This window comes from Macaca mulatta, chromosome 12, assembly GCF_049350105.2.
Source record: "Macaca mulatta isolate MMU2019108-1 chromosome 12, T2T-MMU8v2.0, whole genome shotgun sequence".
Classification (NCBI taxonomy): Eukaryota; Metazoa; Chordata; class Mammalia; order Primates; family Cercopithecidae; genus Macaca; species Macaca mulatta.
Window position 1 is genome coordinate 94,779,489 of NC_133417.1, and position 26,619 is coordinate 94,806,107.

At 36.9% G+C, this 26,619-nt stretch overlaps 1 protein-coding gene across 15 annotated transcripts in view; it reads left to right on the forward strand.

Moving 5' to 3' along the window:
* The first annotated feature begins 38 nt into the window (after positions 1 to 38).
* The window catches only part of PMS1 (PMS1 homolog 1, mismatch repair system component), a 92,007-nt gene continuing 65,426 nt past the window's right edge, over positions 39 to 26,619 (forward strand). For 6 of the 15 annotated variants that reach the window (XR_013402080.1, XM_015110539.3, XM_015110544.3 and 3 more), the window contains exons 1-4: positions 39 to 148; positions 6,258 to 6,409; positions 10,525 to 10,707; positions 20,731 to 20,833. Coding sequence is in view for 14 of the 15 variants with exons in the window: in XM_015110539.3 (XP_014966025.3) it covers positions 6,278 to 6,409; positions 10,525 to 10,707; positions 20,731 to 20,833 (418 nt within the window). In the remaining variant the exon portion in view is untranslated. Of the gene's footprint in view, positions 157 to 896; positions 1,023 to 6,257; positions 6,410 to 10,524; positions 10,708 to 20,730; positions 20,834 to 26,619 lie in introns of all 15 variants that reach the window. The other 9 variants (XM_015110540.3, XM_077957315.1, XM_077957313.1 and 6 more) reach the window with 3 other exon arrangements.

Below are 26,619 nucleotides of genomic sequence, written 5' to 3' on the forward strand. Positions count from 1 at the left end.
GCGAGACGGGACTAAGTGCCGCGCTCCTTGTATCCGCTGTGCCGCGCGCATGCTGGGTGCGAGTGCGGGGTCGGGCCTGCGCTCCGGGTGAGACGCTGGCTGCTTGCCGCTGGTGGATGGTAATTGCCTGCCTCGCGCTAGCAGGAAGGTAGTGTGGTATGACTAACGGGTATTTATTATATTCTCGAGGGCTTGAGGGCCCCCATCTCCTTTACTCGTCCTGGTCCGGGCGCGAACGCTGTAGTGCAGCTAAGGGCGCTCCCCGCGGGCGGGAAGCGAAGCCGGGCTTGCAGGCGCGTACACGTGGAGCGCGTTCTCTGAGCTGATCTGGGCTCGGGGTGTTCTGGCTTGGTCTTTGTTGCGGCCCATTCCCAGACCCTTCTGGGTGCAGGACTTAAAATTTGTTTTCCAGGCAGCAAATTTAACCCATGGCAACTGTAACTCATCTTGTGAGGTTGGCGGTTTATAGTATTCTATCCTGTGGCATCATACAAGGGGTGCAAGTTAAACTCTTTAAAGTTAATCACGATGTTTGCTCGTGGCCTTCTGGGTTTATCCGTACGCCCAAGACAGGCACCTGTATTACACATACTGAGGAAATGTGGATACCAAAAACTGATCCTGAGGAAAGTCTTGATTAGATTTTTTGGAATCGCCTTTGAAATGTAATTTCCCTCACCTTGGCAGTGCGGAAAGTTTGTGATCTTTATTGCCTAAATAGCTTTCAACATTTTGAAATTGACTTGAGAATGTTCGCTGTGTATGTCTATGTATCTTGAATTTCTGTTGGCTTTGTGAACTTGTTTTGGATTTAGTCGGATCTTTAAATAAATGATTTCTTTGTGTTCTCTCTAATGAAAGTCTGTGACTTCTCTGATCTTTACTTCTTTTTTCAGGCAGACTTGTTGTCCTTAACTGACTTTCCGGGTCATCAACATTCCTTCAGAAGTGTTCCTTTTCCCTCTCAGTAAATATGGAAGACTGACTATCCTGATATTCCCAGACATTCTTTGCTGTGATTTGTAAGCCCGATATAAACCATTCCACTTTTTCAAAAGCATTCATTTGGTACACATATGGTATAGAGTGCTATATTCCAGGGGCTATGCTAGGAATGTGTGATTGATATAAAATAAAACCCCTGTCCTCAAAGAACTCTGAGTCAGGAGGAACAGACAGAAACACATATTAATAGAATAACTTGTGATGAGGTTAATTAGAAATGAGGTAAAGGGGGACTGCAGAGGAAGGAATACCTACTCTGTTGACAGGTGAAGGAAAGGAGGCTGCAGCAGTGAAGAAAGGCTTTCTTGAAGAGCTGATACTGAACTAAATCTGGAGGGATGATTAGAAGTCAGCTGAGAGAGAGAGAGAACCATGTGAACTGAGGAAGGAGTGAGTGTCACCATGTTAAGAGAGATGAGTTGGTTGGGCACGGTGGCTCACGCCTGTATTCCCAGCACTTTGGGAGGCCGAGGCGGGCGGATCACCTGACGTCAGGAGTTCGAGACCAGCCTGGCCAACATGGTGAAACCCTGTCTCTACTAAAAATACAAAAATTAGACCGGCATGGTGCTGCGCTCCAGTAATCCCAGCTACTTGTGGGGCTGGGACAGGAGAACCGCTTGAACCTGGGAGGCAGGTTGCAGTGAGCCGAAATTGCTGCACTCCAGCCTGGGCAACAGAGTGAGACTGCCTCAAAAAAAAAAAAAAAAAAAAAAAGTTGTGCAGTATCATCCCCCTAGAGCACATTTGGGCAATGATGGGATGACTGGGAGAGTAGGCAAAAATCCAATTGTTAAGAAGTTTGTACTTAACCTGGTTGGCAGTTGGAAACCTTTATAAAAATTTTAAGTGGGGCAGCAACATGATGAAATTTAAATACAGAAAGAACCCTATAGTGGTTGAGATTCGAGTCAAAATACCAATTAGGTGGTTACTGCAATAGTTCAGGAGAGTAAGTTTGAGAGGCTGAATGGAGGCAGTACAAAGAGGAGAGGACTAGTTTGGGAAACTGTGAGATCTAGATAGTAGGGGAGAGATGACTGGGTGGCAGGATGTAGAGAGTGAGTAGAATTTCTAGGATGACTTCAAGGTTTCTAATTTTGCTTTATGTGCCTGTATGGAAAGTGTTTAAGAGCATGGGCTTTGTAGTCAGACGTGCCAAGGTGTGCATCTGTCACTTAATAGTTTTGTGATCTTGAGCAAGTTACCATGCCTTTAAATCCTATTTGGTGATAAAGGTTGATAGAATTCATAGAGTTGTTTTGAGTATTAAATAAAATAATATATATATAATTCTTATGTTGGCTATTATTTTTATTATCAAACAAGAAATACAGGAAGAAAGCTGATTAGAGTTCTGTCTTGGTGGCTCATGCCTGTATCCCAGCACTTTGGGAGGCCGAGGCAGGCAGATCACCTGAGGTCAGGAGTTCAAGACCAGCCTGGCCAACATGGTGAAACCTCGACTCTACTAAAAATACAAAAAATTAGCCAGGTGTGGTGGTGGGCACCTGTAATCCCAGCTACTCGGGAGGCTGAGGCAGGAGAATTGCTTGAACCCGGGAGGTGGAGTCTGCAGTGAGCCGAGATTGCCCATTGCATTTCAGCCTAGGCAACAAGCGCAAAACCTGAAACCCCATCTCAAAAAGAAAAAGAAAGTTAGAGAAAGATTCTCTGATCAGTTTGGGACATGTTATGTTTAGGTTGCCTTCAGCTCATCTAAATGATGGTATTTAGAAGGTAGTTGGAAGTAAGGCCCTAAAGTTCAGAAAAAAGTGTGAGATACAGGTGAGCTGGAGGATAATATGGAAGCCAGTTGAAATTATGTATGTAAAGAGAAGGAGGATATTTTTTCTAACGTTTGCGTTAGCATAGGAAAGATGCTGGTAAATTATATTTAGTGGTCCTTCATTAATATTCATGAAGTGAAGGGCTTGCCATGAGTGAAGCATTTGATTGTTCTGCCTGGCATCCTACATTCAAAAGTTGTACAGCAGAAAAAAAAAAAGTTTTGCAATTCAGGACAGGGGTATAGTAGGTTTAATTATACAATTTAATCTTTACAGTTAATAATATTTTACATTGATTTACATTGATGATAGGATAAAGTGATATTTGATATTTTGAATATATTAGATTATCCAAATACATAATTAAACTTCACTTTTTCATTTTTCTTTTTCCTTTTTTAATGTGACTACTAGAAAATTTTAAATGATATATATGGCTTATAGTTTTGTTGAACAGTGCTGGATAGAGTACTGGTTAAAATGGCTGGCTCTGAAATCACACTACTTTGGTTTTATCCTAGCTCTTACTAACAGCTATATAATACTGAGAAAGTTAAACTTTCAAAAACTCAATCAGCTAATCTATAAAATGGAGATAATACAGATATCATATGCTTATGAATTTGGGAGAGACACAAATATTCAAACTGTAGCAATTAGGAGAGAAGAAAGATGACATGACATAGAAGAAGAGTATGAAAAGAGATGCAGACATCTTAAGACCAGAGGACACAATAGGATGGGGTAAAGTGTGATAGAATTCATGCTATGAATTGCCATGATCTTAGTAAACTAGAAGGATGAGGAATATTGGCATGAAATTATAGAGATTTGAAAAAAGATTTTGGATTTGTCATTGTAGTAGATGAGGTATTGCAGGGAATGAGACAAAGATGATGAGATTAAGACTGCTCAGAAGGAGTCAGTCTAGGTTTATACCCTAAAGTTTTGTTGATCAGTGTTTTTCTTAGATCCTTGGGATTTCCTAGGTAAGGTAGAAGACTTCTTGAACCCAAGCCTAATGTGTGAGCCCCTTTGGGGTAGGGGTTAGTGGTGGGGGGATTGTTCATTTAGGGGTTTAGAGGAGCTCAATTTAGTCCCAGTACCCTGGGATGTTTTTAGCATTTATTTGCCAAACACTGTGATACGTTATTTATATATACTACCTTATTTACTTCTCACCACAATCATATTATATCATTATTAGATCCATTTTGTGGATTAGGTGATTGCATTTTAGAGAGTTTAATTTCCTCAGTGTGATATACCTGTTAGTGTAAGAGCTGGGATAAAACCAAAGTAGTGTGATTTCAGAGCCTGCCATTTTAACTACTGCTCTATCCAGCACCGTTCAATGGAATTATAAGCCACATATGTCATTTTAAATTTTCTAGTAGTCACATTAAACAGATTTTTTTAAAGGTTAGTTTTAATATATTTTATGTAATCTAATGTATCCAAATAGGACATTTTTTTGGTCCGATAAAATCTTGATTCTATAGAGGAATTGTATGTTGCATGTTGTCAAGCTTGTGCTTTTATTCCTGTAATGTTTTCTGTAATTAGGCAATAAGATGCAAAAAGCACCCCCCTCCCTGCATGCTTTACAGATGGAATTTCCATAGGACATTTTTGGATTTTTTGTTTGTTTGAACAAAGGATTTCCAGTTACCAACAGATTTTGGATCTGCAGGTTGGATCTATAAAGGACCTCAAATGCCAGCTTAGAGATTTGAGCTTTATATTGGCTTTGAGGAGCCACATGATTAAAATAATGTAGGCAGAATAATATAGAGGATAGTTATCTGACATGTCTGGTATGAGACTAGTTCAGATTAACAGTAATCCTAACTCTAAAGGAGCTCAGTGATTGAAAAAGACATTATAACTCATCAGAATGTATGGATGACTAATGATGTTTAAATGAGACTGTTGGTAAGGCACATAACTGATTGTCATCCACTTCCCAAAGTTGTATTATCGCTTGGTCATTCTCAGCCAACATTACACTCATTATAGCACAATTGTTCTCATTATTCAGTTATTACCATAGCATTTGTTTTCATGCATGTCTTGATTCCAATATTTGTGAGCTTTCAGTGATCCACTGTAATGAGTTTGGACCAAGATATAGTTGGCATAGACATTTAAGGAAATAGATTTGAAATAAAAATCTCAAATGAGAAGTTCTTGGGCCCAGTTACTTACTCAGCTTTCAGCCTCTTAAATGGCTATAATAATAAGTCTAATTTTTATACATAGTACCTACTTTTTATGGTTTAGAGGTTTAAATGCAATCCCATATGTAAAGTGTTTAGCACAATGTTTAGCATACTATATATTTAATGTAGTAGTTACTGTTCTTATTGTAATCATCATTTTAGTTAACGGCAGTATAGACTGGGTGACCAAAGGTGAAGAGTCATTGAGGCTAATTAGGAAATTATATTGGGAACTAAATGTGAGAAATACTGAGAAAAGAATTGAGAGGATTTATGAGTTGATTAGATTTGAGTCAGGGTGAATGGATTATTCCTATAGGAAAGTCATGGGTTTAGGGTAGGGATTGGTTAATTATTCCTGGAGTTTGAGCTAGTGATTATTTCAGCAGGCAGTTGGAAATACAGGGTTCGAGTTTGCAAGAAAAGTCAGAATGGATGATGATAATTAGTCACACGAAAGTCCTGGAAGAAATTAGAAAAAAACCAATTTCTTCCTCTAATGTTACTGTGGACTTTTTTTTTTAGGTGCTTGTGGCAGAATATTGTGGATTTTTTGAACCCATTTTTGGTCATTTTTATTCGTAGGCATTTATATGTATTCATATATTACATATCAATAGAGAAAATGTTGAAGGACTTGCCTTAGCTCTGCCTCTTAATAACTGGATGACCTTGGACAAGTTTTCTAATTTCTTTGTGCCTTAGTAGTTTTATAAAATTGAGGTGATAATGGCACCTGTTTTCAAAGGGTAATAGTAAGAAGACTTATGGCTAGGCGCAGTGGCTCATGCCTGTAATCCCGATACTTTGGGAGGCCAAGGCAAGTGGATCACTTGAGGTCAGGAGTTTGAGACCAGCCTGGCCAACATGGCAAAACCCCGTCTCTACTAAAAATATAAAAACTAGCCAGGTGTTGTGGCGGGCACCTGTAATCCCAGCTACTCTGGAGGCTGAGGCAGGGGTGCCTGAACCTGGGAGGCAGAGGTTGCAGTGAGTCAAGATCATGGCACTGCACTCAAGCCTGGGTGACAGTGAGATTCCATCTCAAAAAAAAAAAAAAAAAAAGGGAAGAACACTTAATATTGTATGTGCTAACAGTTGAGCAGTTGAGGCTAGCATACAGTAGGTCAGTGAAGTGTCAGTGAAGATGATCTATTATCATCTGTCATTATTATTGCCATCTGTCCTGTTGGTCAGGAATGTTTAACAATTCTTACAAGTTGCATTTTTTATCTTCTAGCTGTTTTGTTAAAAGCAAAAATGAAACAGTTGCCTGCGGCAACAGTTCGACTCCTTTCAAGTTCTCAGATCATCACTTCGGTTGTCAGTGTTGTAAAAGAGCTTATTGAAAACTCCTTGGATGCTGGTGCCACAAGCATAGATGTTAAACTGGTGAGTATCCTTGAGAACCCAGATACCTTTAAGACAAAGAAAAGGGGCTGGACAGATGTTTTCTCTTTAAACTGTTACCTTTATTTTATTTCTTTACACCAGTAAATTATTCTTAGGACATTGGACCCTTTGTCTTAAGAGTAAATCCTTAAAAATAAATTTTAATTTAAATTAACATTATAGTAACGCTAAAGGAAATATAAAAGAAAACATGTTCTTTGTTTTTTTGAGACATGTTTTTGAGACAAAAAACATGTTCTTTCTTTGTATTTTCTACAAATATTGGTTATTCATGTTTCTTTGTTTTAAATATTTCCTTTTGCATTTTATGTTTTCCATCTAATCTAATTTCAAACCATTTCTCGTTACTTTTTTCACATTTTAAAATATAAGTTCTGTATATTAAATCATTTGAGTAAATATGGCCTATATCACTCATTATGATTTATTGCAATTAGTTTCCATGACTAGTTCCCCTGTTCTAAATTGCTAACACGTAGATATATGGTCTATTTTATTCATTTTTGTGTCCTCTATACCTGGCTAGTACCTAGTACCTACTAGGAAGGTAAATAAATCTGATTGAATATAAGAATACATTTTTTAAAATCTCCTAATTATCAGATATTTATGCTGTTTCTGGTGGTATAGAACTAGAAATAATGCTGATAGAAATATATTTGTAGGGCCGGGTGCGGTGGCTCAAGCCTGTAATCCCAGCACTTTGGGAGGCCGAGACGGGCGGATCATGAGGTTAGGAGATCGAGACCATCCTGGCTAACCCGGTGAAACCCCGTCTCTACTAAAAAATACAAAAAACTAGCCGGGCGAGGTGGCGGGCACCTGTAGTCCCAACTACCCGGGAGGTTGAGGCAGGAGAATGGCCTAAAAACCCGGGAGGCGGAGCTTGCAGTGAGCCGAGATTGCGCCACTGCACTCCAGCCTGGGCGACAGAGCGAGACTCTGTCTCAAAAAAAAAAAAAAAAGAAAGAAATATATTTGTAGGAAAGGGACCTAACCTTTTCTTATCTACCAGATAAGATTCTATGAGATGGACATACTATATGTATGTATATTTGTGTGAAAATAAAATCCTTTCTTATAAATCACTTCTTATAAAACATTGTGACTTAACTACTATACCCATTTTATTTATTTATTTATTTATTTATTTATTTATTTTAACTGGGTCTCGCTCTTTCGCCCAGGCTGGAGTGCAGTGGCGCGATCTCAGCTTACTACAATCCCCGTCCCCAGTTCAAGCAATTCTCCTGCCCCAGCCTCCCAAGTAGCTGGGATTACAGGCCCCTGCTACCATGCCTGGCTAATTTTTGTATTTTTAGTAGAGACGGGGTTTCACCATGTCGGCCAGGTTGGTCTCCAACTCCTGACCTCAGGTGATCTGCCCACCTTGGCCTCCCAAAGTGTTGGGATTACAGGCATGAGCCACCCGCGCCCAGCCATACTATACCCATTTTACAGGTAATATTCTGAGAAGTTTCCCAAAGTCTCATAATTAGTAAGTAGTGGAGCTAAGACTGGAATCCAGGTCTTTCTGACTCTAAAACCCGTTCTTGATCTTCTGTCTGTGCCAGTGGTTCTCATGATGTTTGGATGCATCAGAATAACTTAGGATGTTTGTTAAAACTGTTACTGGGCCTTACTCACAGAACTTCATAGTCTAGATGGGACCTGAGAATTTGCATTTCTAGTAAATTTCTAATTGATGCTGATGCTGGTGGGTTATGGAACACACTTTGAGAACCATTCTACTCTATCAAACCTGTATTCTGTTTTTAATACACTCTAAGCTTTATAAACAAGAAAAAAAGTATATTAAACCCAAAGAAAGACAGTTTGTTTTTCTTAGGCATTTCGTGTAGTCAGTTCAGTCTGATTAGAGTATAATTGATAATAATTAAACAGGATTAAATAGTTTTATTTGACAGACTTCACTTAAGAATCTTTGGCAGGGAAACGTCCTTTTCTTAAACATTTCTGAAAGAAAAACTGGTTTTTAAAATAGTGTTACAAAGCCAACAGAAGTCCTGTATAAACTAAGTTAAATATTTTAATCTGCCTGTAAATTTTAGTCTCTTGACATTTACCAGTATTTGCATTGTAAAATTTTAAGATACACACCTTGTGTGGCTCTACATAATAAGACCTGTTTCATTATGGTTTTATGGTATAATAGCTATCCTGACTAGATATGTTTTCTTAATTAATTAAACATGATGATACAATTTTAAACATTTAAACAAATCTTTGTCTTCTTATTATGGGGTTTCGAGATCATGTTGCCCAGGCTGGTCTCAAACTGCTGACCTCAAGTGATCCGCCCATCTCAGCCTCCTAAATTGCTGGAGTACAGGCGTGAGTCACCATACTTGGCCCGGTTTTTCTTTAAAATGAAGAAGAAAGACTGTTCCCAGAATGTAAACTTAACTTTATTTATTTGTTTATTTATTTTGAGATAGTCTCACTCTGTTGCCCAGGCTGAAGTGCAGTGGTGTGATCTCAGCTCACTGCAACCTCTGTCTCCCGGTCTCAAGCGATTCTCCTGCCTCAGCCTCCCAAGTAGCTGGGATTACAGGTGTGTGCCACCACGCCCAGCTAATTTTTTGTATTTTTAGTAGAGACCAAGGTTTCACCATGTTGACCAGGCTGGTCTTGAACTCCTGACCTCAAATGATCTGCCTGCCTTGGCCTCCCAAAGTGCTGCAGTTACTTGCATGAGCCACTGCACTCAGCCAAACTTAATTTTAGATTGAGAGAGGTGTGAGGAACAAAATGTTACGCATCTCCCTCCTATGTTTTATATATCTAATTTATCTAAAAATTGCTGACATATACAGTATTATATCATTTTAGGTTATTAAAAAGATGTGATATTATTTTAAATACCAGAGTCAGTATAATTATAGAAAGTTTTTTTCCCCCTTTATAACTTGCATCTATGGTCATACACGTAAGACTTTGTGGAGTAAAGTCAGGCTTATTTATTATGGAAGTTGGCTACCAAATTTAGAATATGGTGTTCATAGAAAGTATGATCACTATGGGAATTTAAATTTTGTTTTTGTTATATTTGCATATTTTTAGTATTAGAATATAAAACTAAGCAATGAATTGAGATTTTGAAAAAATTTTCGTTGTCTGATATGATGGCTCACACCTGTAATTCCAGCACTTTGGGAAGCTGAGGCAGGAGGATTGCTTGGAGCCAGGAGTTTGAAATCAGCCTGGACAACAAAGTGAGACCCCACCTGTACAAAAAATAAAAATAAAAGTAGCTAGGCCCTGGCATGCACCTGTAGTCCCAGCACCTCAAGAGGCTGAGGTGGGAGGGTCACTTGAGCCCAGGCATTCAAAGCTGCAGTGAGCTATGCTCATGCCACTGTACTGTATGTCGCCTGAGTGACAAAGTATCTAAAAAAAAGTCTTGATTTTTTTTCGATTAAAACTCACTGTAGTTGCCAAATTAGATGTGTTTTCTCAGCAGTTTCCTGTTAGATGGCTGTTTGCAGAAAAAGATTTAAAAAGTTATAATGTAGTAAACATAAAGATTTTTATGTGTACAGTAAGGGAGAAAGTATTAAAAATCAGGTTGATTCCTGCCATAGAAAAGCAAAATAAGTAAACAAAAAAAATAAATAAATAAAAATCAGGTTGAATAATGATACTTGCTAGGTTCTTCCTGACTAGAACATGTGTTACTTTGTTGCTGATGGAATTCTGTTCTGTTTTGTTTTGTTTGGGGGCCATAGATACAAAAGGTGTATGTAGTTCAGAAGAATTTTTTCAGTCAAGTGTAAACATAAATTATTGTATACTGTAAATACCCATGATAATGAAACAGTGAAAAGAAACCTTAAAAATCAGCCTAACCTCCTTATTCAACAGGTGAATCTGTGTCCAGAGAAAACAAGGGAGTTGCCCATTGCATAATAACTAGAAATTAGTAGAGCTAAAGAATTTAATGTTTTATATCCATAGTGCTATGCTTTCATAAAAGTAAATAAATGTCAAAATTCTTTCACTTGTGTTTCTTTCTAAGTGTGATAACAGTTTAATACTTTTACATACTGAAAGTGTTTTTTGACATTTTTTAGGAGAACTATGGATTTGATAAAATTGAGGTGCGAGATAACGGGGAGGGTATCAAGGCTGTTGATGCACCTGTAATGGCAATGAAGTACTACACCTCAAAAATAAATAGTCATGAAGATCTTGAAAATTTGACAACTTACGGTTTTCGTGGAGAAGCCTTGGGATCAATTTGTTGTGTAGCTGAGGTAAGGTAATTATATTGGTTATTTTAGTGATTTCATATTCACTGAATATTACAGTTAAAACTAACCCGGTATTTGGTGAAGTATGGTTTTAATTATTTTTATTATGGTAAAATATACATAACATAAGCCGGGCAAGGTGGCTCATGCCTGTAATCCCATCACTTTGTGAGGCCGAGGCAGGTGGATCACCTGACGTCAGGAGTTTGAGACTAGCCTGGCCCACATGGTGAAACCCCGTCTCTACTAAAAATACAAAATTAGCTGGGTGTGGTGGCTCACATCTGTAGTAGTAGTCCCGGCTGAGGCAGGAGAATTGCTTGAACCCGGGAGACAGAGGCTGCAGTGACCCGAGATCGTGCCACTGCACTCCAACCTGAGCAAGACAGAGCGAGATTCTGTCTCAAAAAATATATGTATATACATAACATAAAATTTATCATTTTAACTATTTTTAAGTGTACAATTCAGTGGCAGTGGCATTAGCTATGGTCACATTGTCATGTATCTATCACCATTATTCATCTCCCCAGCGTTTTCATTAATTCAAACTCTGTACCCATTAAACAATGATGCCCTTTTCCCCATCCCCTAATACTCACTGTTCGACTTTCTGTCTCTATAAATAGACTATGCTAGGTATCACAATTAAGTGGACTCAAAATATTTGTTCTTTTGTATCTGGCCTATTTCTCTTATAGTGTCTTCAGGGTTCATCCGTGTTGTAACATGCATCAAAATTTCCTTCCTTTTTAAGGCTGAATAATATTCCATCGTGTGTATATACCACATTTTGTTTATCTGATCTTCCATCGGTGGACACCCGGGTTACTTTCACCCACCTTTGGGCTATTGTGAATAATGTTTCTGTGAACATTGGTGTACAAGTATCTGTTTGAGTCCCTGCTTTTACTTCTTTGGGGTATATACCCTGAAGTAGACTTGCTATGTCATATCATAATTCTGTGTTTAATTTTTTGAGGAGGAGCAAAGTGTGTTTTGCATTTAAAAATTGTGAATTGTATTAAGAAAATTAAACGGATATTTAACTATAGCACTTCTCAGAGCCTTTACTATGTTCAAGCACATTGTAAATTTCTAAGGTTAGTTTATATAGGTACTTTTTCCTATACCTGCTTGACCATGAAATTCTTTTATTGAGAAAGCATATCATTTTTGTTTGTTTGCTTGTTCTGTGGACTACACTTTGGAAATACCACTCTAATCTCAGTTAGTGAGATTATGCCCTAGAGATGTGAACTGACTTGGTCTAAACCCTACCTAGTTAAGGGCAGATTGGATCTAAGAACTTTAACCTTCTGACTGGGTTAGGTGCTCAGTGTCTATGTTCTCCTGAGTTCAGTGCTTGGCACACTCAATTGCATAGTACAAATTATACTACACTGCCTCTGCCCCGAACTTATAACTAGTTTGTGGCAAAACCCATCTGGAATCTTGATCTCTTCATTTCTGTTATCTCAGTTGTGTTTGATTACATGACTCTGTACTGCTTTTTTTGTACTGTACTATTACCCTATGGATGTTGGGCTCTTATTGTGTAACATATCTATGTGCCAGGTGACAGAGTGATTGTGAGGGTCTCTTGAGCTATTGAAATTTGCCCAGTAGCCGTGTAAAAATCCTTCATTTGTGCTTAGGCTGGCAGACCCTATTTAGGCAAGAATGTTCCAGTACAGTAAAATGATAGGACTTCATACCTGTTGTTCTGGAAAAGTGACACAGACATGAGCTATTGTTGCTGTCTCTCCTTCTGGTCTTTGGACATCTGTTCAGTAGTCCAGTCTTCCCAGGAGTAATGATATATTCTCTAGGTTCATTGTGGTCTTCCCTCAGCCCTTCTGTTTTTGAAGTGCTGGCATAAGGTAGTGTAGGTTTTCTCCATTTTTTGTGGCTATGATTCCAGCTCAGTACAGATGCTGCTTGACTTATGAGGGGATTACATTCCTGATTAAACCTTTGTAAGTTGAAAATATTGTAAATCGAAAATGCATTTAATATGCTTAACTTGCTGAGCATCACAGCTTAGCCTTACCTACTTTAAACATGCTCAGAACACTTACATTGGCCTACAGCTGGGCAAAATTATCTGGCAACATAGGACACTGGAGAGGCTCTGTTGTTTATCCTCATCTTCACATGGTTGACTGGGAGCTGTGGCTCACTGCCTCAGCATTGCTAGCGTGTCCACTGCTTTCTACTGAATGCATATCACTTCTGCGCCACTGTAAAGTCAAAAAATCCTAAGTAGCACTGTTGTTAAATTGGTGAACATCTGTGTTCAGTTTTTTTACTTTTGGGCGTTTCTGGCTGTGTAACATCATGTCTTAAGTAGGCCAGAAAAATTGCAAAGGAGATGAAGTTTAAGTGGGAGATTTTGCTGTTGGAGCATAGAGGACTGGGGGCCCTTGCTTATTAGAATCCAGATGTTTAGACATCATTAAAGGGAAATTGTTACGTGTACTCTTAAAACCGCTGTCCAAAATCTAGCACACTATGTATTTCTCTATTTTCCTCAGCACTCGCTTTATTTAGAGTTCACAGAGCCTCCAAATAGATTTTGGGGAAGAGTGACTAGAGGGTTCAACTGGACATTATTCATTTTTCTCCCCGAGACTGTAAATGGGAATCCACAACTCTGGATCTTGTACGAAGAGTTTGTTTTTAAAATTGCATGAGGTTTGCACCAGGGAACCTCTGAACCTGCTCGTATGCTTTAGCTGTCAGTGACTACTTTAGAAGTCATATTTTTTTTTTGTTTTAGAGCATAAGTATTTGATTTTTTTTTAACTGTTGTTCAGACTTGACAGATAGGCTTTACGCTTTATTTGGTAGATTATTGTCAAAAAAGGTAATTTGGCATTTCTGTATTTTCTGCAAGATATATGTAACCCTTCAGAGCTGAAATTGGTCATAATTAGCTTTGCCTGCTAGGTGGCAGCACTATACTTGGTTTTTAGAAATAGGTTTTACATGAGCCGTATGATTTATTCAAATCTTCACTGTAGTTCTGAGTTTAGATGGCAGTTTTGTATGTTTTTTTCCATTGGTCACTTTCTATCTTGTTTCCTTATTTGATTACTTAAACCCACTTGATAGGCAAGTTTATCATTTTGTCTTTGTTTTATTTTGAGGCACTCAAGTGGCCTTGAGTATAAATAAAATAATTTTGCTCATCAGAATTACAAAAGAATTGTCAAAGTATCACAATAGTGGAAAACTATAAAGTTTTTTTTAAAAATGTTTGCAATGCCAAGCATTTATATTAGAAAATATTAACAGTATTTTATGGAGTTTCCTTTCTTACAAGTCTTTGGGAGAACCACATATAGATGTGTGTGTGTATGATTTACACACACACCTACACTAACAACACAATGAATTTTTACATATGTATACTCCTGATCAAGATTTAGACCGTTATCAGAACCCCAGAAGGTTCCCTCATACCCAGTCCCAGTCAGTACTCCTCAGAGGTAACTGCTGTTCAGACCTCTGTCAGCACAGCTTAGTTCTTTATATTCTTGAACTTGATATAAATGAAATCTTACGGTATGTATTATTTTGGCACAGAGTTTTTGATGATGATTTAGGTTTGATTGTACCTGAAAACTAAAGGAAATACAGAGCTAGCTGGAAGGAACTTTTATAGTAGTAGGGGACCCTAGTACACTATCTAGATCCCCCACTTCTGGACTGAGCAGTCAGCCCCCAGCTGCCAAGAGTGTTGGTGACTCACCACTGAGTCTCCATCTGGAGCTTGCCCTTATTGCAGCTGAAGAGAGCTGCCTTACCCAAGTCATGCAGGGCAACCTGCATCCAATGAATCCAGTGACTGGTTGAGGGGTTATAAAGGTCCCGGTTCAGGACAACATTGCCCTGTGCCCACTGGCGATCATCCCAGAGAACCCACCAATAAACTGCCCGCTCACTAATCTACATCTCAAAATGAGCTTCATGGATTAGCCAGCCTACAAATGTAGGTCTTCTGTGCTTCAGTCTCTTCATAGTACTGATGAGGAAACTGAGGTCTTTTGAAGCCAAATGCCAAGTCTTCTTACCTCAACTTCAAAACACTGTCTCTCATACTCAAGTAATGTTCATTGTGTACTGCACACAGGGTGCTGCGCTAGGTAGTTGATTTCAGAGGAATTGTACACAGTGAAATATGAAATTTGTAACCTATTCAGGGATACATAGTGTGTTCAAGGCAAAGCCCAGAATTCAGTCCTAATTTCATACCTTTCAGTAGTGAGTTTTCCATGGTAGGTTATATTACCTCTTTACTAGCATGATTACAAATGTATTTATAAAGTTTAAAAATACCTCCATATTAAATATTAAATTATTTACAAATATACCCAGGCCTGCATTGCTAAGTTCAATAGATAAGTTGTTAGGAGTAGGTGAGTTGAAACTTATATGGGAGGACTGTGAATAGTATTTGAGAAAAACAGGATGTTCGTTGAAGTCAGTTACACTTAAAAATAAATATTTTAAGTAAGAGTTAATGGGTGCTTTTTGGGAGAAAGGAGTTCATTTTTTAAACTTAATGAATATTCCTTATCACTCAAAGAATTGAAGTTTCACATATAGAAAAAATATATTTTCAAGACTGGCTTATTTTGAAACTTTTTAGATGAAAATTATAGTGAATGCAATAAAAATTAGTAATTTGATTATTTTATCTACCAAACTAATTGATGCATATAATTTTAAAGTCACAGGGTTGTAAACCATCCTAGGCTCAGTAGATTGATACGTAATTGGGCACACTATTAAACAGCCATCACCTATAACTCTAGTTGTTGACATTACTTTCTGTTTATTTTAAAATGTTATTAAGAAGAAAAATTAACTTAGACTGTCAGCAGAATTGACTGGAGAAATCTAAAATACATCTAATTCTATGTTCTTTATATACTTGAATGATCAGTTTTCCTAATTTGTCAATTATAAAATAACTTCCAACCTTAAACAGTCCAAAGGAGTAAAGCATTATTTTTGTTTTGTTTTGTTTTCTAATTTTTAAAATTTTTCATAGAGACAGGGTCTCACTCTGTTGTTCAGGCTGGGCTCAAAATCCTGGCCTCAAGCGATCTTCCTACCTCAGCCACCCAAATTGCTGGTAGGCATGAGCCATTGTGCCCTGCAGGCATTCTTTTTATATTGACAGAGTAAACTATTGGTATTTTATTTTATTTTTTTATTTATTTATTTTTTTTGAGACGGAGTCTCACGCTGTTGCCCAGGCTGGAGTGCAGTGGCGTGATCTCGGCTCACTGCAAGCTCCGCCTCCCGGGTTCCCGCCATTCTCCTGCCTCAGCCTCCTGAGTAGCTGGGACTACAGGCGCCCGCCACCGCGCCCGGCTAATTTTTTGTATTTTTAGTAGAGACGGGGTTTCACTGTGGTCTCGATCTCCTGACCTTGTGATCTGCCCACCTCGGCCTCCCAAAGTGCTGGGATTACAGGCTTGAGCCACCGCGCCCGGCCAGCTATTGGTATTTTAAAATGGAATTACTGCTTGCATGATCTGTGATGAGTATATCAGCAGCTGACACATTTACTGGTAATGGTTTTCTTTAAAATTGTAAAGGCAAGCATAACTTCTTGAAATGTATTGTTTGTAGAGCAATACTTTTGAGAAATTTGTCATCTTCAGTGTTTAATTACTAGTACTAATTACTAAGCACAGTAACTGAGTTGAAATAGAGAGTAAAAATCCTGTCTTGACCTTCTCATAAAAATTTTTATAAAGATTATTTGTATATATTATTTCTATCACATAATAAAAACCATAAAATATTTTTCTTTTTAGGTGGTAGTTTATATATGTTATCAAAGAAATGTTTAAGAAACTAACAACATTTTTGAACTGGATTTTATATGGAGGCTGGTTTTAGAAATACAGAAATTTATTTTTTTTCTTAAAGAGCAGATTCTGAAGTAGGAGTCAGAAGCCTAATTCTAAATCCTGAGTGTTTGAATAGGAGACCTGGCCAAAGGCCAAAGTCAGATTAAGTTTTCTGATAATTTTTTTTTTTTTAATTTATCAAATGAGGTTCAAATAATGTCTTGAATATTGTGTACATACACATGCAAGTTATTTCTACTTGGACTTGTATGTGAAAAGTAGGATGCAGCTGGATAAGATCATTAGACTTGCTTATTCCCCTTTGCAAATAGTATTTCCCCTCAGCGTTCAATGTATACTTTTCTACATTTTGGGGAAATCCCTTCTAAAATGTAGTAGCCATTCATAGGTAAATTCCTTCTAATTCCCACCAAATGTCTTCATTCTGTAGTGTTAGTTCATTTTTTTCTCTCAGAAGAATAAATGTCATCCTCTGCATAACATTTATATTTATGGATTCATTCATCCACCATTTAAATGATTACAATGTACTGAATGTTACTCTCACCTTGTCAAACTCATTATGCAGTTGACCCTTGAACATCACCCAGTTGAGGTGCAGACCACTCCCTTCCCCCTCCGCCACCACTTCGCCATGCAGTCAAAAATTGACGTGTAACTTTTCACTCCTTTAAAACGTAACTACTGTTGACTGGCCTACTGTTGACCGGAAGATAACATATTTTATATGTTACATGTGTTATATACTGTATTCTTACAATAAAGTAAGCTGGTGAAAATAATGTTATTAAGAAAATTATAAGAGAAAATATGTTTGCTATTCATTAAGTGGCAGCTGTTCATTAAGTGTTCATGTTAAGTAGGCTAAGGAAAGGGTAGAGGAGGAGAGATTGGTCTTGCTGTCTCTGGTGGCAGAAAATCTGTGTGTTAAGTGGACCTGCACAGTTCAAACTTGTGGGTCAACTGTACATAATTTTGTGATGAGATAATATAGGATCTGTAGGTTTGTTTTTATATCACATCACGTTAAGTCTCCAGGGGTTGGAGGAGCAGAATGAGAAGCTGAGTCATTCTGTTTTGAAGATGGAAGTTGGGACTCACTTATTTGTGGGCCCACATGCTATAAAAGGGCCAGGGGAAGCCCCTAGTGTCATTATGATGGTTCTAAGCCAAGGACTCCTGACTCCTTTTCCACAGTGTAGGGCTGTCTCCTATATTTTTTATAGCTGCGATGGAAGAGCTTTAGTCAAAATATGTCTGGGAAGTTTTGAAGCAGTTATAATATTTTGCTTCCTAAATGCAGCTTCTTCACAGGTGATGGAACTCTGTTGAAAGGAAAAAACCAGGGCCAAGATCTCCCTGTTGTTAGGCTCCCCATAGCGGGTATCTGAGAACAAGTTCTGCAGTCAGAGTACTTTAATTAGTGCACAATACTTGCACAGGCAGGCAGGCATACTCACACACAGAAAAGAAAACATTTCAGCCATTCAGGCAAAAGTCTGTATTTCACCTGAATCATAAAGACCCTGAGTTTTCAACTCGTTTTTGTGTCAGTTTTCATCTAAAAATTAGCCCCCCAAAAACTCAAAAGACTTTATCATAATTACCTTAAATGAATTTTTGTCAAGAGGATTTTTACCAGAATTATCAGGATATATTCTAAGTTTTTTCTTTACTTTTTATCTAAACATTGAAGAAAAACTCTTTTTTTATTAAACATAAAGTTTAAATGCTTTTATGTAATTTTAATTTTGCAATGATATACTGCAATTTCTTGAAACTCAGTAAACTGGACCAGAGAGTCAGTTTTTAATAACTGATAACTAATATAGCCTCCAAGGTTCTCTAAGGACTTGTAAAACTTTTCCATTTAAAATACTGGTTTTCTTTATTTCTTCTCTTGACACCGGTAGATTCACTCTCTGCCACCATTCCTCAATGTCTCTAGTAAGAATCACCAGTAATGTGTACTGTTAGAGATGCTCCTGATAGTGGAGTTACTGCAGGCTCACATGCTAGGGCCTGCACAGCTAATGAATTCTGAACCTGTGCCCGGTCCAAAAAGAAGTTTCCTGCTCCAGACACAGGGTCATGTGATGAAATGAACTCTCGAAATACAATTCCCTTTCCTTCCTCTGTGGAACAAACACACTGGATTTCATAAATTTATGAGATACACTTATGTGTTTGCTTTATGCTTACTGTCTTTAACCATGAATCGCAAAGCGTTTCCTATCTAAATAAATTTTCATAGTATTCTACAAATTGTAATTTGACAAAATTTTAATGTTGGAAAAGAGCGGGTTTTTTTGTTTTTTTGTTTTTTTTTTTTACTTTAACATAAATGTTACGTTATGAGCACTAAGGTCTTATTTTGCTTTTTAGCACTTCAGTTTCTTTGCCTAGATTAGAGTATATATGTTTAAAGGATGAGCAAGTTAATATCTTGTAAGATACTTTGAAGTGGTTAAAACAAAATCCCATGTAACCTTATAAAGTATTAGCATCATCTTCATCTTATCATCACCCTTCCCTTAAAGATGATCTGTGTAATCATTTATTCAGGACCATCTAGAAGCCACTGGCAAGGTTAGTACTGGAACTCAGAGTTCCAGGGCCGCCTTTGCTCAGTGACACCAACTTTAGGTCAGGTGACTAGTTCTTTGGAGAAGAGAAGTAGAATTCAGTTGACCTTGGCATTTTGGAAAAGCAGTTGGTTAAATGTAGAATTGTCTTTAAAAGGATAATTGTGGAATAATTAGGCCCAGAAAAGAAAATCTCGAGTACTTTCTGTGCTCTAAATTACACTGCTTTTGAACCATGGAATGTATTTTGGAAGAAGTAGATTCCTTAAGAGTACTCAGAAACTCATAACTGTTTTAGGTTCTGCTTTTTTGGGGGGATAGTATCACAGTAATAGCAGCTTGACATAGCGCCCCTAGTAGGAGTTTCATAGACTTCATTTTCAGAGAGAATCTAACGTCCTCTGATGGTACTATGAGCTGGAGAAGCCGTTTCTTTTTGTTGCTCTGATATTCCCTGCATGGTACCAACATGTTCCACAGAGCTGTAGGCCCTACAGTAAATTTGCTTGGTTAGGGCAGGGTGACAGAACCATCAAATATAGACCCACCTGGATTCACATGAATTCCAGCAGTGGGGTTGGATTATTCTGGTGTCTAAATTATATGGATTTACTTTAGAATATTCAGCTCTTCATATAAAGATGGCCAAGAACGATTACTCCCAATTTTGGGTCATCATTGGCTCACCAGACGTGTGAGGAGGCTACCTTCTTCCCAAGGCTTTCCTTGCCAGCATCTCCACTCCCCACTGTTTTTTTTGTTTTTTTTTTCCGAACAGTAGCATATTTTACTATTGTTGTACTTTCATACCTACCTCATGGGGTAAGTAAATAGAAAGCTGAGGATGAAGCTAGCTCAAAAGAGGGCAGATACTTTAAAATTTGTATTTCTATGACTAACATCTGAGGAAATATTTTCATACTGAATGAAATGTCTTCTTGACTTACGCTTACATGTTTTAAAGATTTTTTAATTAATAAGAAATCTATGCTTAATGACTTTAAAGCTCAGTTTTAAGAAAAAATATCTGTGTGTATATATATATATATATATATATATATATATATATATATAATTTAATTTTTTTTGGACCATAAACTTGAAATACAGAAGTGCAGTTTTACACATTATATAGGTGGGGGAGGGAATGATCACTTTACTGAAGAACTATTCATTTACCAACAAATTTATGGAAATAGTCTGTTAAAAAACAAGTTCCCTTAATACAGTTGAAGTACTTGCTTTTATAGACAATAAGTCATATAATGCATAAAACAAATGGCATTTCAGGTATACTTGTTTGTGTACAAGTGTTTATGAAAGTGAAAGACTCAAAACAGTAATTTGCAACGTAAAAAAATACAGGCTGACCTGTTGCTTATTGGTGTAACTCTAAGGAATATTACAAAAGAACTGGTCACAAATGTTTATTAGGTAAAATACAATATTGAGTAAATATATTATGCAATAATCATTTCAAATCTTTATTAATGAACCCATCGCAATATCTAAAGTGTTAGTTTTATTAGACATTTTTTTTCCCCCAGGTTTTAATTACAACAAGGACGGCTGCTGATAATTTTAGCACCCAGTATGTTTTAGATGGCAGTGGCCACATACTTTCTCAGAAACCTTCACATCTTGGTCAAGGTAAGAAAGTAGCTTTGTATACAAACATTCTTTACCTTTTCTGTCTTAATTGTTTCTTTAAAAAAGGAGAAAGTTACTCCATGAATACAAATGTATTGCTTTGGGCTTGGTCCTGATTAAGGCTAGTTAACTTCCAAGTAAACATTCACCCTTTATTCTAGCCACCGATTTCTTAAATGTTTACCATTGTTCTGAAAAGGAACTGTATGAGAGACTGGACACTTCCATGGACTAGTTACTCTTCTGTAAAAACTAAGAGTATTTATTTTACCAGTGCTGAATCACCAGTGTCATCTTCATATATGAAGAAGATTAATATTTTATTGAAACATCTAATACATCATTGATTTGGTAATAATGGTAATAAACCATACCATCAAGATATGATTAAATAGATAATTTTAAATATGTTTGTTTATGGAAAACTTCAAACATGCATAAGAAGTTACTGTACTTATCACTCAGTTTCAATAATTTATCAACTCATTGCTAAAGTTCTTTCATGTAATACTCTCACCCATTTCTTCCCTTTCTATATTACTTTGAAGCAAATACATGTATTATTGTTTCCACTTGTAATGTAGTTGGGGTTTTATATACTTTTATGTAATATTATTACATTTTAATTGATATGTTTTTATTTTTTATTTTATTTTATTTTTCCTGAGACAGGGTCTCACTCTGTCACACAGGCTGGACTGCAGTGGCGTCATCTTGGTTCACTGTAGTCTCTGCCTCCCAGGCTCAAGTGACCCTCCCACCTCAGCCTCTTGAGTAGCTGGGACTACAGGTACTTACTACCATTGCTGGCTAATTTTTGTATTTTTAGTAGAGACAGGGTTTTGCTGTGTTGCCCAGGCTGGTCTCGAACTCCTGAGCCCAAGTGATCCACCTGCCTTGGCCTCCCAGCGTGCTGAGATTATAGATGTGAGCCACTACGTTCAGCTGATAAGTTTTTAAATTTCTCTAAAAACTATTTACTTACAAGGGTAAAAAAGATCTCTTTAGGCTTCAGTTTCACATATTTCCTTTAATCTTTTTTTAGTAATTTCTAGTAATGGGATGATTAAGAGACTATTAAAGCTATCACCTCTTTAGAGTCATGTTCAAAATAATTATTAGATCTGAAAAGGGACTTGTCGGTTTTGTTTATCCTTCTCCAATTTGTGTTGTAAATTCATGTTTAATTTTGTGTTCCCTCATTGTAACTTATCAAAGTACATCCTGTATATTTTCTGTGTTTTTTTTCTCTTCAGTTTTAATGTTAAATTATTGGATTTTTTTTTCAAAAGACTTCTGTGTTCATTTCATGTATAAAATATAAATTTCTTATATTTTAATACTGGTACCAGATTCCCTCACTTGTTCTCTTATTTTGTAAATCCTTAGCTTAATTACTGATTACTTTTGCCCATTAGGAATTGATATTTTTGTTCCACATAAAGGAAATAGTTAATAGAAACTCCTAAGACAATGCACATTTTTTCCTCATTTATTCAGTTAATGAAAATGAGCTCAAGTCTAACAGCTATTTTATTTGATGTAGAATAATACAAATATTATATAGGTTTTAATTAAAAATAATAGATTATAATTCTTTTACTATATATCAAAGGTTAAGACAGAGAAAAGGCATTTTTAAAATATGGCTCCTCTCTAGAAATACTCTGACCCCAGTTCTTACGCGTTCAAATTAGGAAACCATTAGGAGATATTTGAGTGGCTATCCAGTAGAGTACTTTGAAGTAATCTAGTTGCCTTATAAAACTTAAAAGAATTTATTTTTATCTTAGTAGTGACTGGTCTAATCTGGATGGCCAATGGTTTTGCATCACTCATACTTCTCATGCTTTTCTTTATTCATCTCCATGGGAACTATGAAATAACAATCCTTAGATATGGAATCCATCTGATCTTTGCCCTTTTGCTGTTGATTTTCCTTTTCCTGCTGACCTCAGTCTTCTACCTTAAGTAAGTGAGACCAGGTATGCATATTAAGGAATTTCTGTAGTCAACAAATGAACTTTACTTTCTTTAGTATATTTCTTTTATCTCAAGAAACAAGAATAAATACTTAGAAGATCAGTAGTTGCAAAACTACTAATTGCTTTTCATAACTCAGTTTTTTCACCGAATTATAGTTGATTGGTTAGGAAAACAGCAGAAAGTCAAAGTTTTAATTTTAAGTTGTCCTAGATGGACATATTATATATATCTACAAACACTTTCAAAAGCCTTTTATATTTATATTGACTTAGTGCTGATAGTTTTTGAGTGATTGAATCACATACTCACATTTCACCAGCTGTCATTTAGCTTCCATTTAAATATTTTCTGCGTAAGATAAAATTACAGTTCAACCATCCTAATTTATACCTGTACATGTAGGGTTCTTGGACTAATTTCTGCTGTGAGGTGAACATCCCTGCTTAGCATTTACTCTTCATGTCATCTGATATAATGATACCTGTGGGTGGCATAATTGTAGGTACAAGAACAACTTAACAACAAAATTTTATTTAGGTATTGGAAAATTTGTTACCCCTTTAAAAAACATTTTATTATTATTATTATTATTATTATTATTATTATTATGAGACAGAGTCTCACTCTGTTGCCCGGGCTTATTATTATTATTATTTTGAGACAGAGTCTCACTCTGTCACCCAGGCTAGAGTGCAGTGGTGTGATCTTGGCTCAGTGCAGCCTCCACCTCCCAGGTTCAAACAATTCTTGTGCCTTGGCCTCCCAAGTAGCTGGGATTACAGGTGTGTGTCACCATGCCTGGCAAATTTTTGTATTTTTTTTTAGTAGAGACAGGGTTTTGCCATGTTGACCAGGCTGGTCTTGAACTCCTGACCTCAAGAAATCTGCCTTCCTCAGCCTTGCAAAGTGCTGGGATTATAGGCATGAGCCACCACGCCCAGCCTAAAAAACATATTTTACAGTGTTTAAAACTAGTTTACTAGAAATTCCAGCTCTGGTTTTTCTAGGTGTATATTTGTTTTATGGATTAATTCAGCCATTTAAAATGATTTATGTGTTTAACAGTATGCCACCCTAAGTTGCCCTTACCTTCTGTTCACTTCTATTTTAAAGCGTTTTTTTAAACTAAAAAGAGAAATAAGTCTATCTTTTAAATTATTGTACCAAGAACATGGAGTAAATTATTAGCTTTAGTCCTGTCATCTTCTGTCATCACCTATATTCCCTTTACCCTAGATAATCAGTATTAAGCTTTCCAAATTGGTTTACCTTCCTGGTCAAATTCTTTTAACATCTCTCAGTACTCTGCTGTAGAAATTTCTTATATATCAAAAGTAGTATTTAAAGGGCTCTGATCATTTTGCTGCTGTTACTAGAGTTTCAGAACATCATGTTCTTTGTAAACTCCTACTGTGTGATTGTGCATGTATTAAAATATCTTTTCATCTTAAGAATGGAACTTTTATTCCTTAAATATTTTAAGAAAACTTTCTGATATATTCAACTAACCATACCTTTACATTAGGAATATAAATAGCTGCCATTATAATAAATGGCGTACCATAGGGTCATGTAAAAATATAACAGGGAGCATATTACAAGACTGCAGTTTAATTCTGGTGTTTGTAGGATGTGCTAAAGTTAGAGAGCTGAATGATTTTCTTGTAAAACATGATAGTGTAATGAGGCCTCCTTCCTATTGTTGGCCAATATTACTTGGTACTTTCAAGGAAGTACATTTCTTTTTGTTGTTGTTGTTGGGTTTTTTTTGTTGTTTTTTTGTTTTTTGCTTTTTGAGGCAGGGTTCATTTAGAATCAGAAAAGATTTTCCATAAGTATGTTTTATTTAGACATATAATTCTCATTAATAATTCTCAATTGGCTGGGCACAGTGGCTCACGCCTGTAATCCCAGCACTTTGGGAGGCCAAGGCTGGCAGATCTTGAGGGCAGGAGTTCAAGACCAGCCTGGCCAACATGGTGAAACCCTGTCTCTACTAAAAATACAAAAAATTAGCCAGGCGTGGGGGCAGGCGCCTGTAATCCCCCTGAGGCAGGAGAATCACGGAAGGCAGGGGTTGCAGTGAGCTGAGATTGTGCCATTGCATTCCAGTCTGGGCAACAAGAGTGAAACTCCATCTCAAAATAATAATAATAATAGTTCTCATTTTACTTTCAGAGGATATTTTTAGGTGCTGAAGCAATAATTTATCAATATACAGATTAGGTATAATGTGATCTTAGATACATAACATATATTTAAAAATCAACAGATATCTCTTTTTACTTTCATATATACATTTATATTTTGCCCTCGTGATTTCTGTCTTCCTTCTGTCTAGAGCTACAGTGCATGCCATTATATTTGTCATCTAGGAACTTACTGACTAGTGGGGAACACAGGTGAGTGAATAATGACAAAATGAAACCACTGACTTCCTAGAGAAAGGTTAGCAAGTTTTTCAGAAAAGATGACGTTTGAGTTGGAAGATGGCAGGAGTTTGAAGATGATAGATAAGACATGGAGTGTAACCTTTCGGCAAGAGAAAAATAATGGATACAGATTTTCAAGAGACCATTGCTATCTGCATAGCAATGAGGGGAAAAAACCATAATTTAAAAAATTTGTAGTCTTTAAACTCATTGAAGAACTGTGTCACAGAAAAGTTTAAATGGACAAAGCTCACGGGAGAGACTACGTCTTCCTAGAAAAGAAGTGCCTGGTGGCCATTTGCATTGGTGGGAGCATTAACTGAGTCATAGGTGGATAAAGGAGCAAGCCTTCTATAAATAAGGGATCTTTTATGGTACTAGGAGAAACCTGCAGAACTTTTAATATCTACTTGTGGGCTGACATGACAGATTAGAGTATGGGATCCTCAAACAGAGCTAGTCCAACCCTCACACTGAATCTCAGCAGGACTTTTGTTGAGTAAAAAGTGATGAAGAAAATTGGGACTGAGCTAGAGAAAGAAGAATCTTAAAGCCAGAGGAGAGACCTGATTCCATGTTCAAGACATTTGAAACCAAAGACATTTGAACTGGAACTAAAAGGTTCAACTCAGATAAACTCCTAGAGTTTATCTTTGAAGAGATAGATTATTCACTCTACCTGCTTGGCAGGAAACAAAGCACTTTCTCTGGGAGAAAATATTTCCTTCTTTGGTATCTATTGTTCTTTTGCACACAATGTTTGGCAAAAATAAAAATTTTGAGAGACTTGAGGAAAGGAAAATGGGATCCATAATCAAGAGAAAAAATAGTGTAAATAAACTCACCAATAACCCAGATGTTTGAATTAACAGACAAAAACTTAAAAAAAAAACTTATGTTAAAGAATTTAGAAGAAACGATGGTCAAAATTGGTAAGTAGGTAGCAAATTTCAGCAGAGAAATGGAAACTATAAAACTAAATGAAAATTCTAGAACAAAAAAGTACCATGTCTGAAGAATTAATTGGATGGACTTATTGGAGTCAGGTCAATAAAAATGATATACAAACAGAAGCACAGAAGTAGAATGGGAAAAGAACATCAGAGACCTGTGGGGCAACATTAAATGGTCTAACATACATGTGACTGGAATCTCAAGAGAGAGAATGGGGCAGAACAAAATCTGAAAAAAAGAAAAAAAAAAAAAAAGAGTCTGAGGGCCGGGCACGGTGGCTCACACCTGTAATCCTAGCACTTTGGTAGGCCAAGGTGGGCAGATCACTTGAGGTCAGGAGTTTAAGACCAGCCTGGCCAAAATGGTTAAACCCCATCTCTACTAAAAATACAAAAATTACCCAATTTTTTTGTG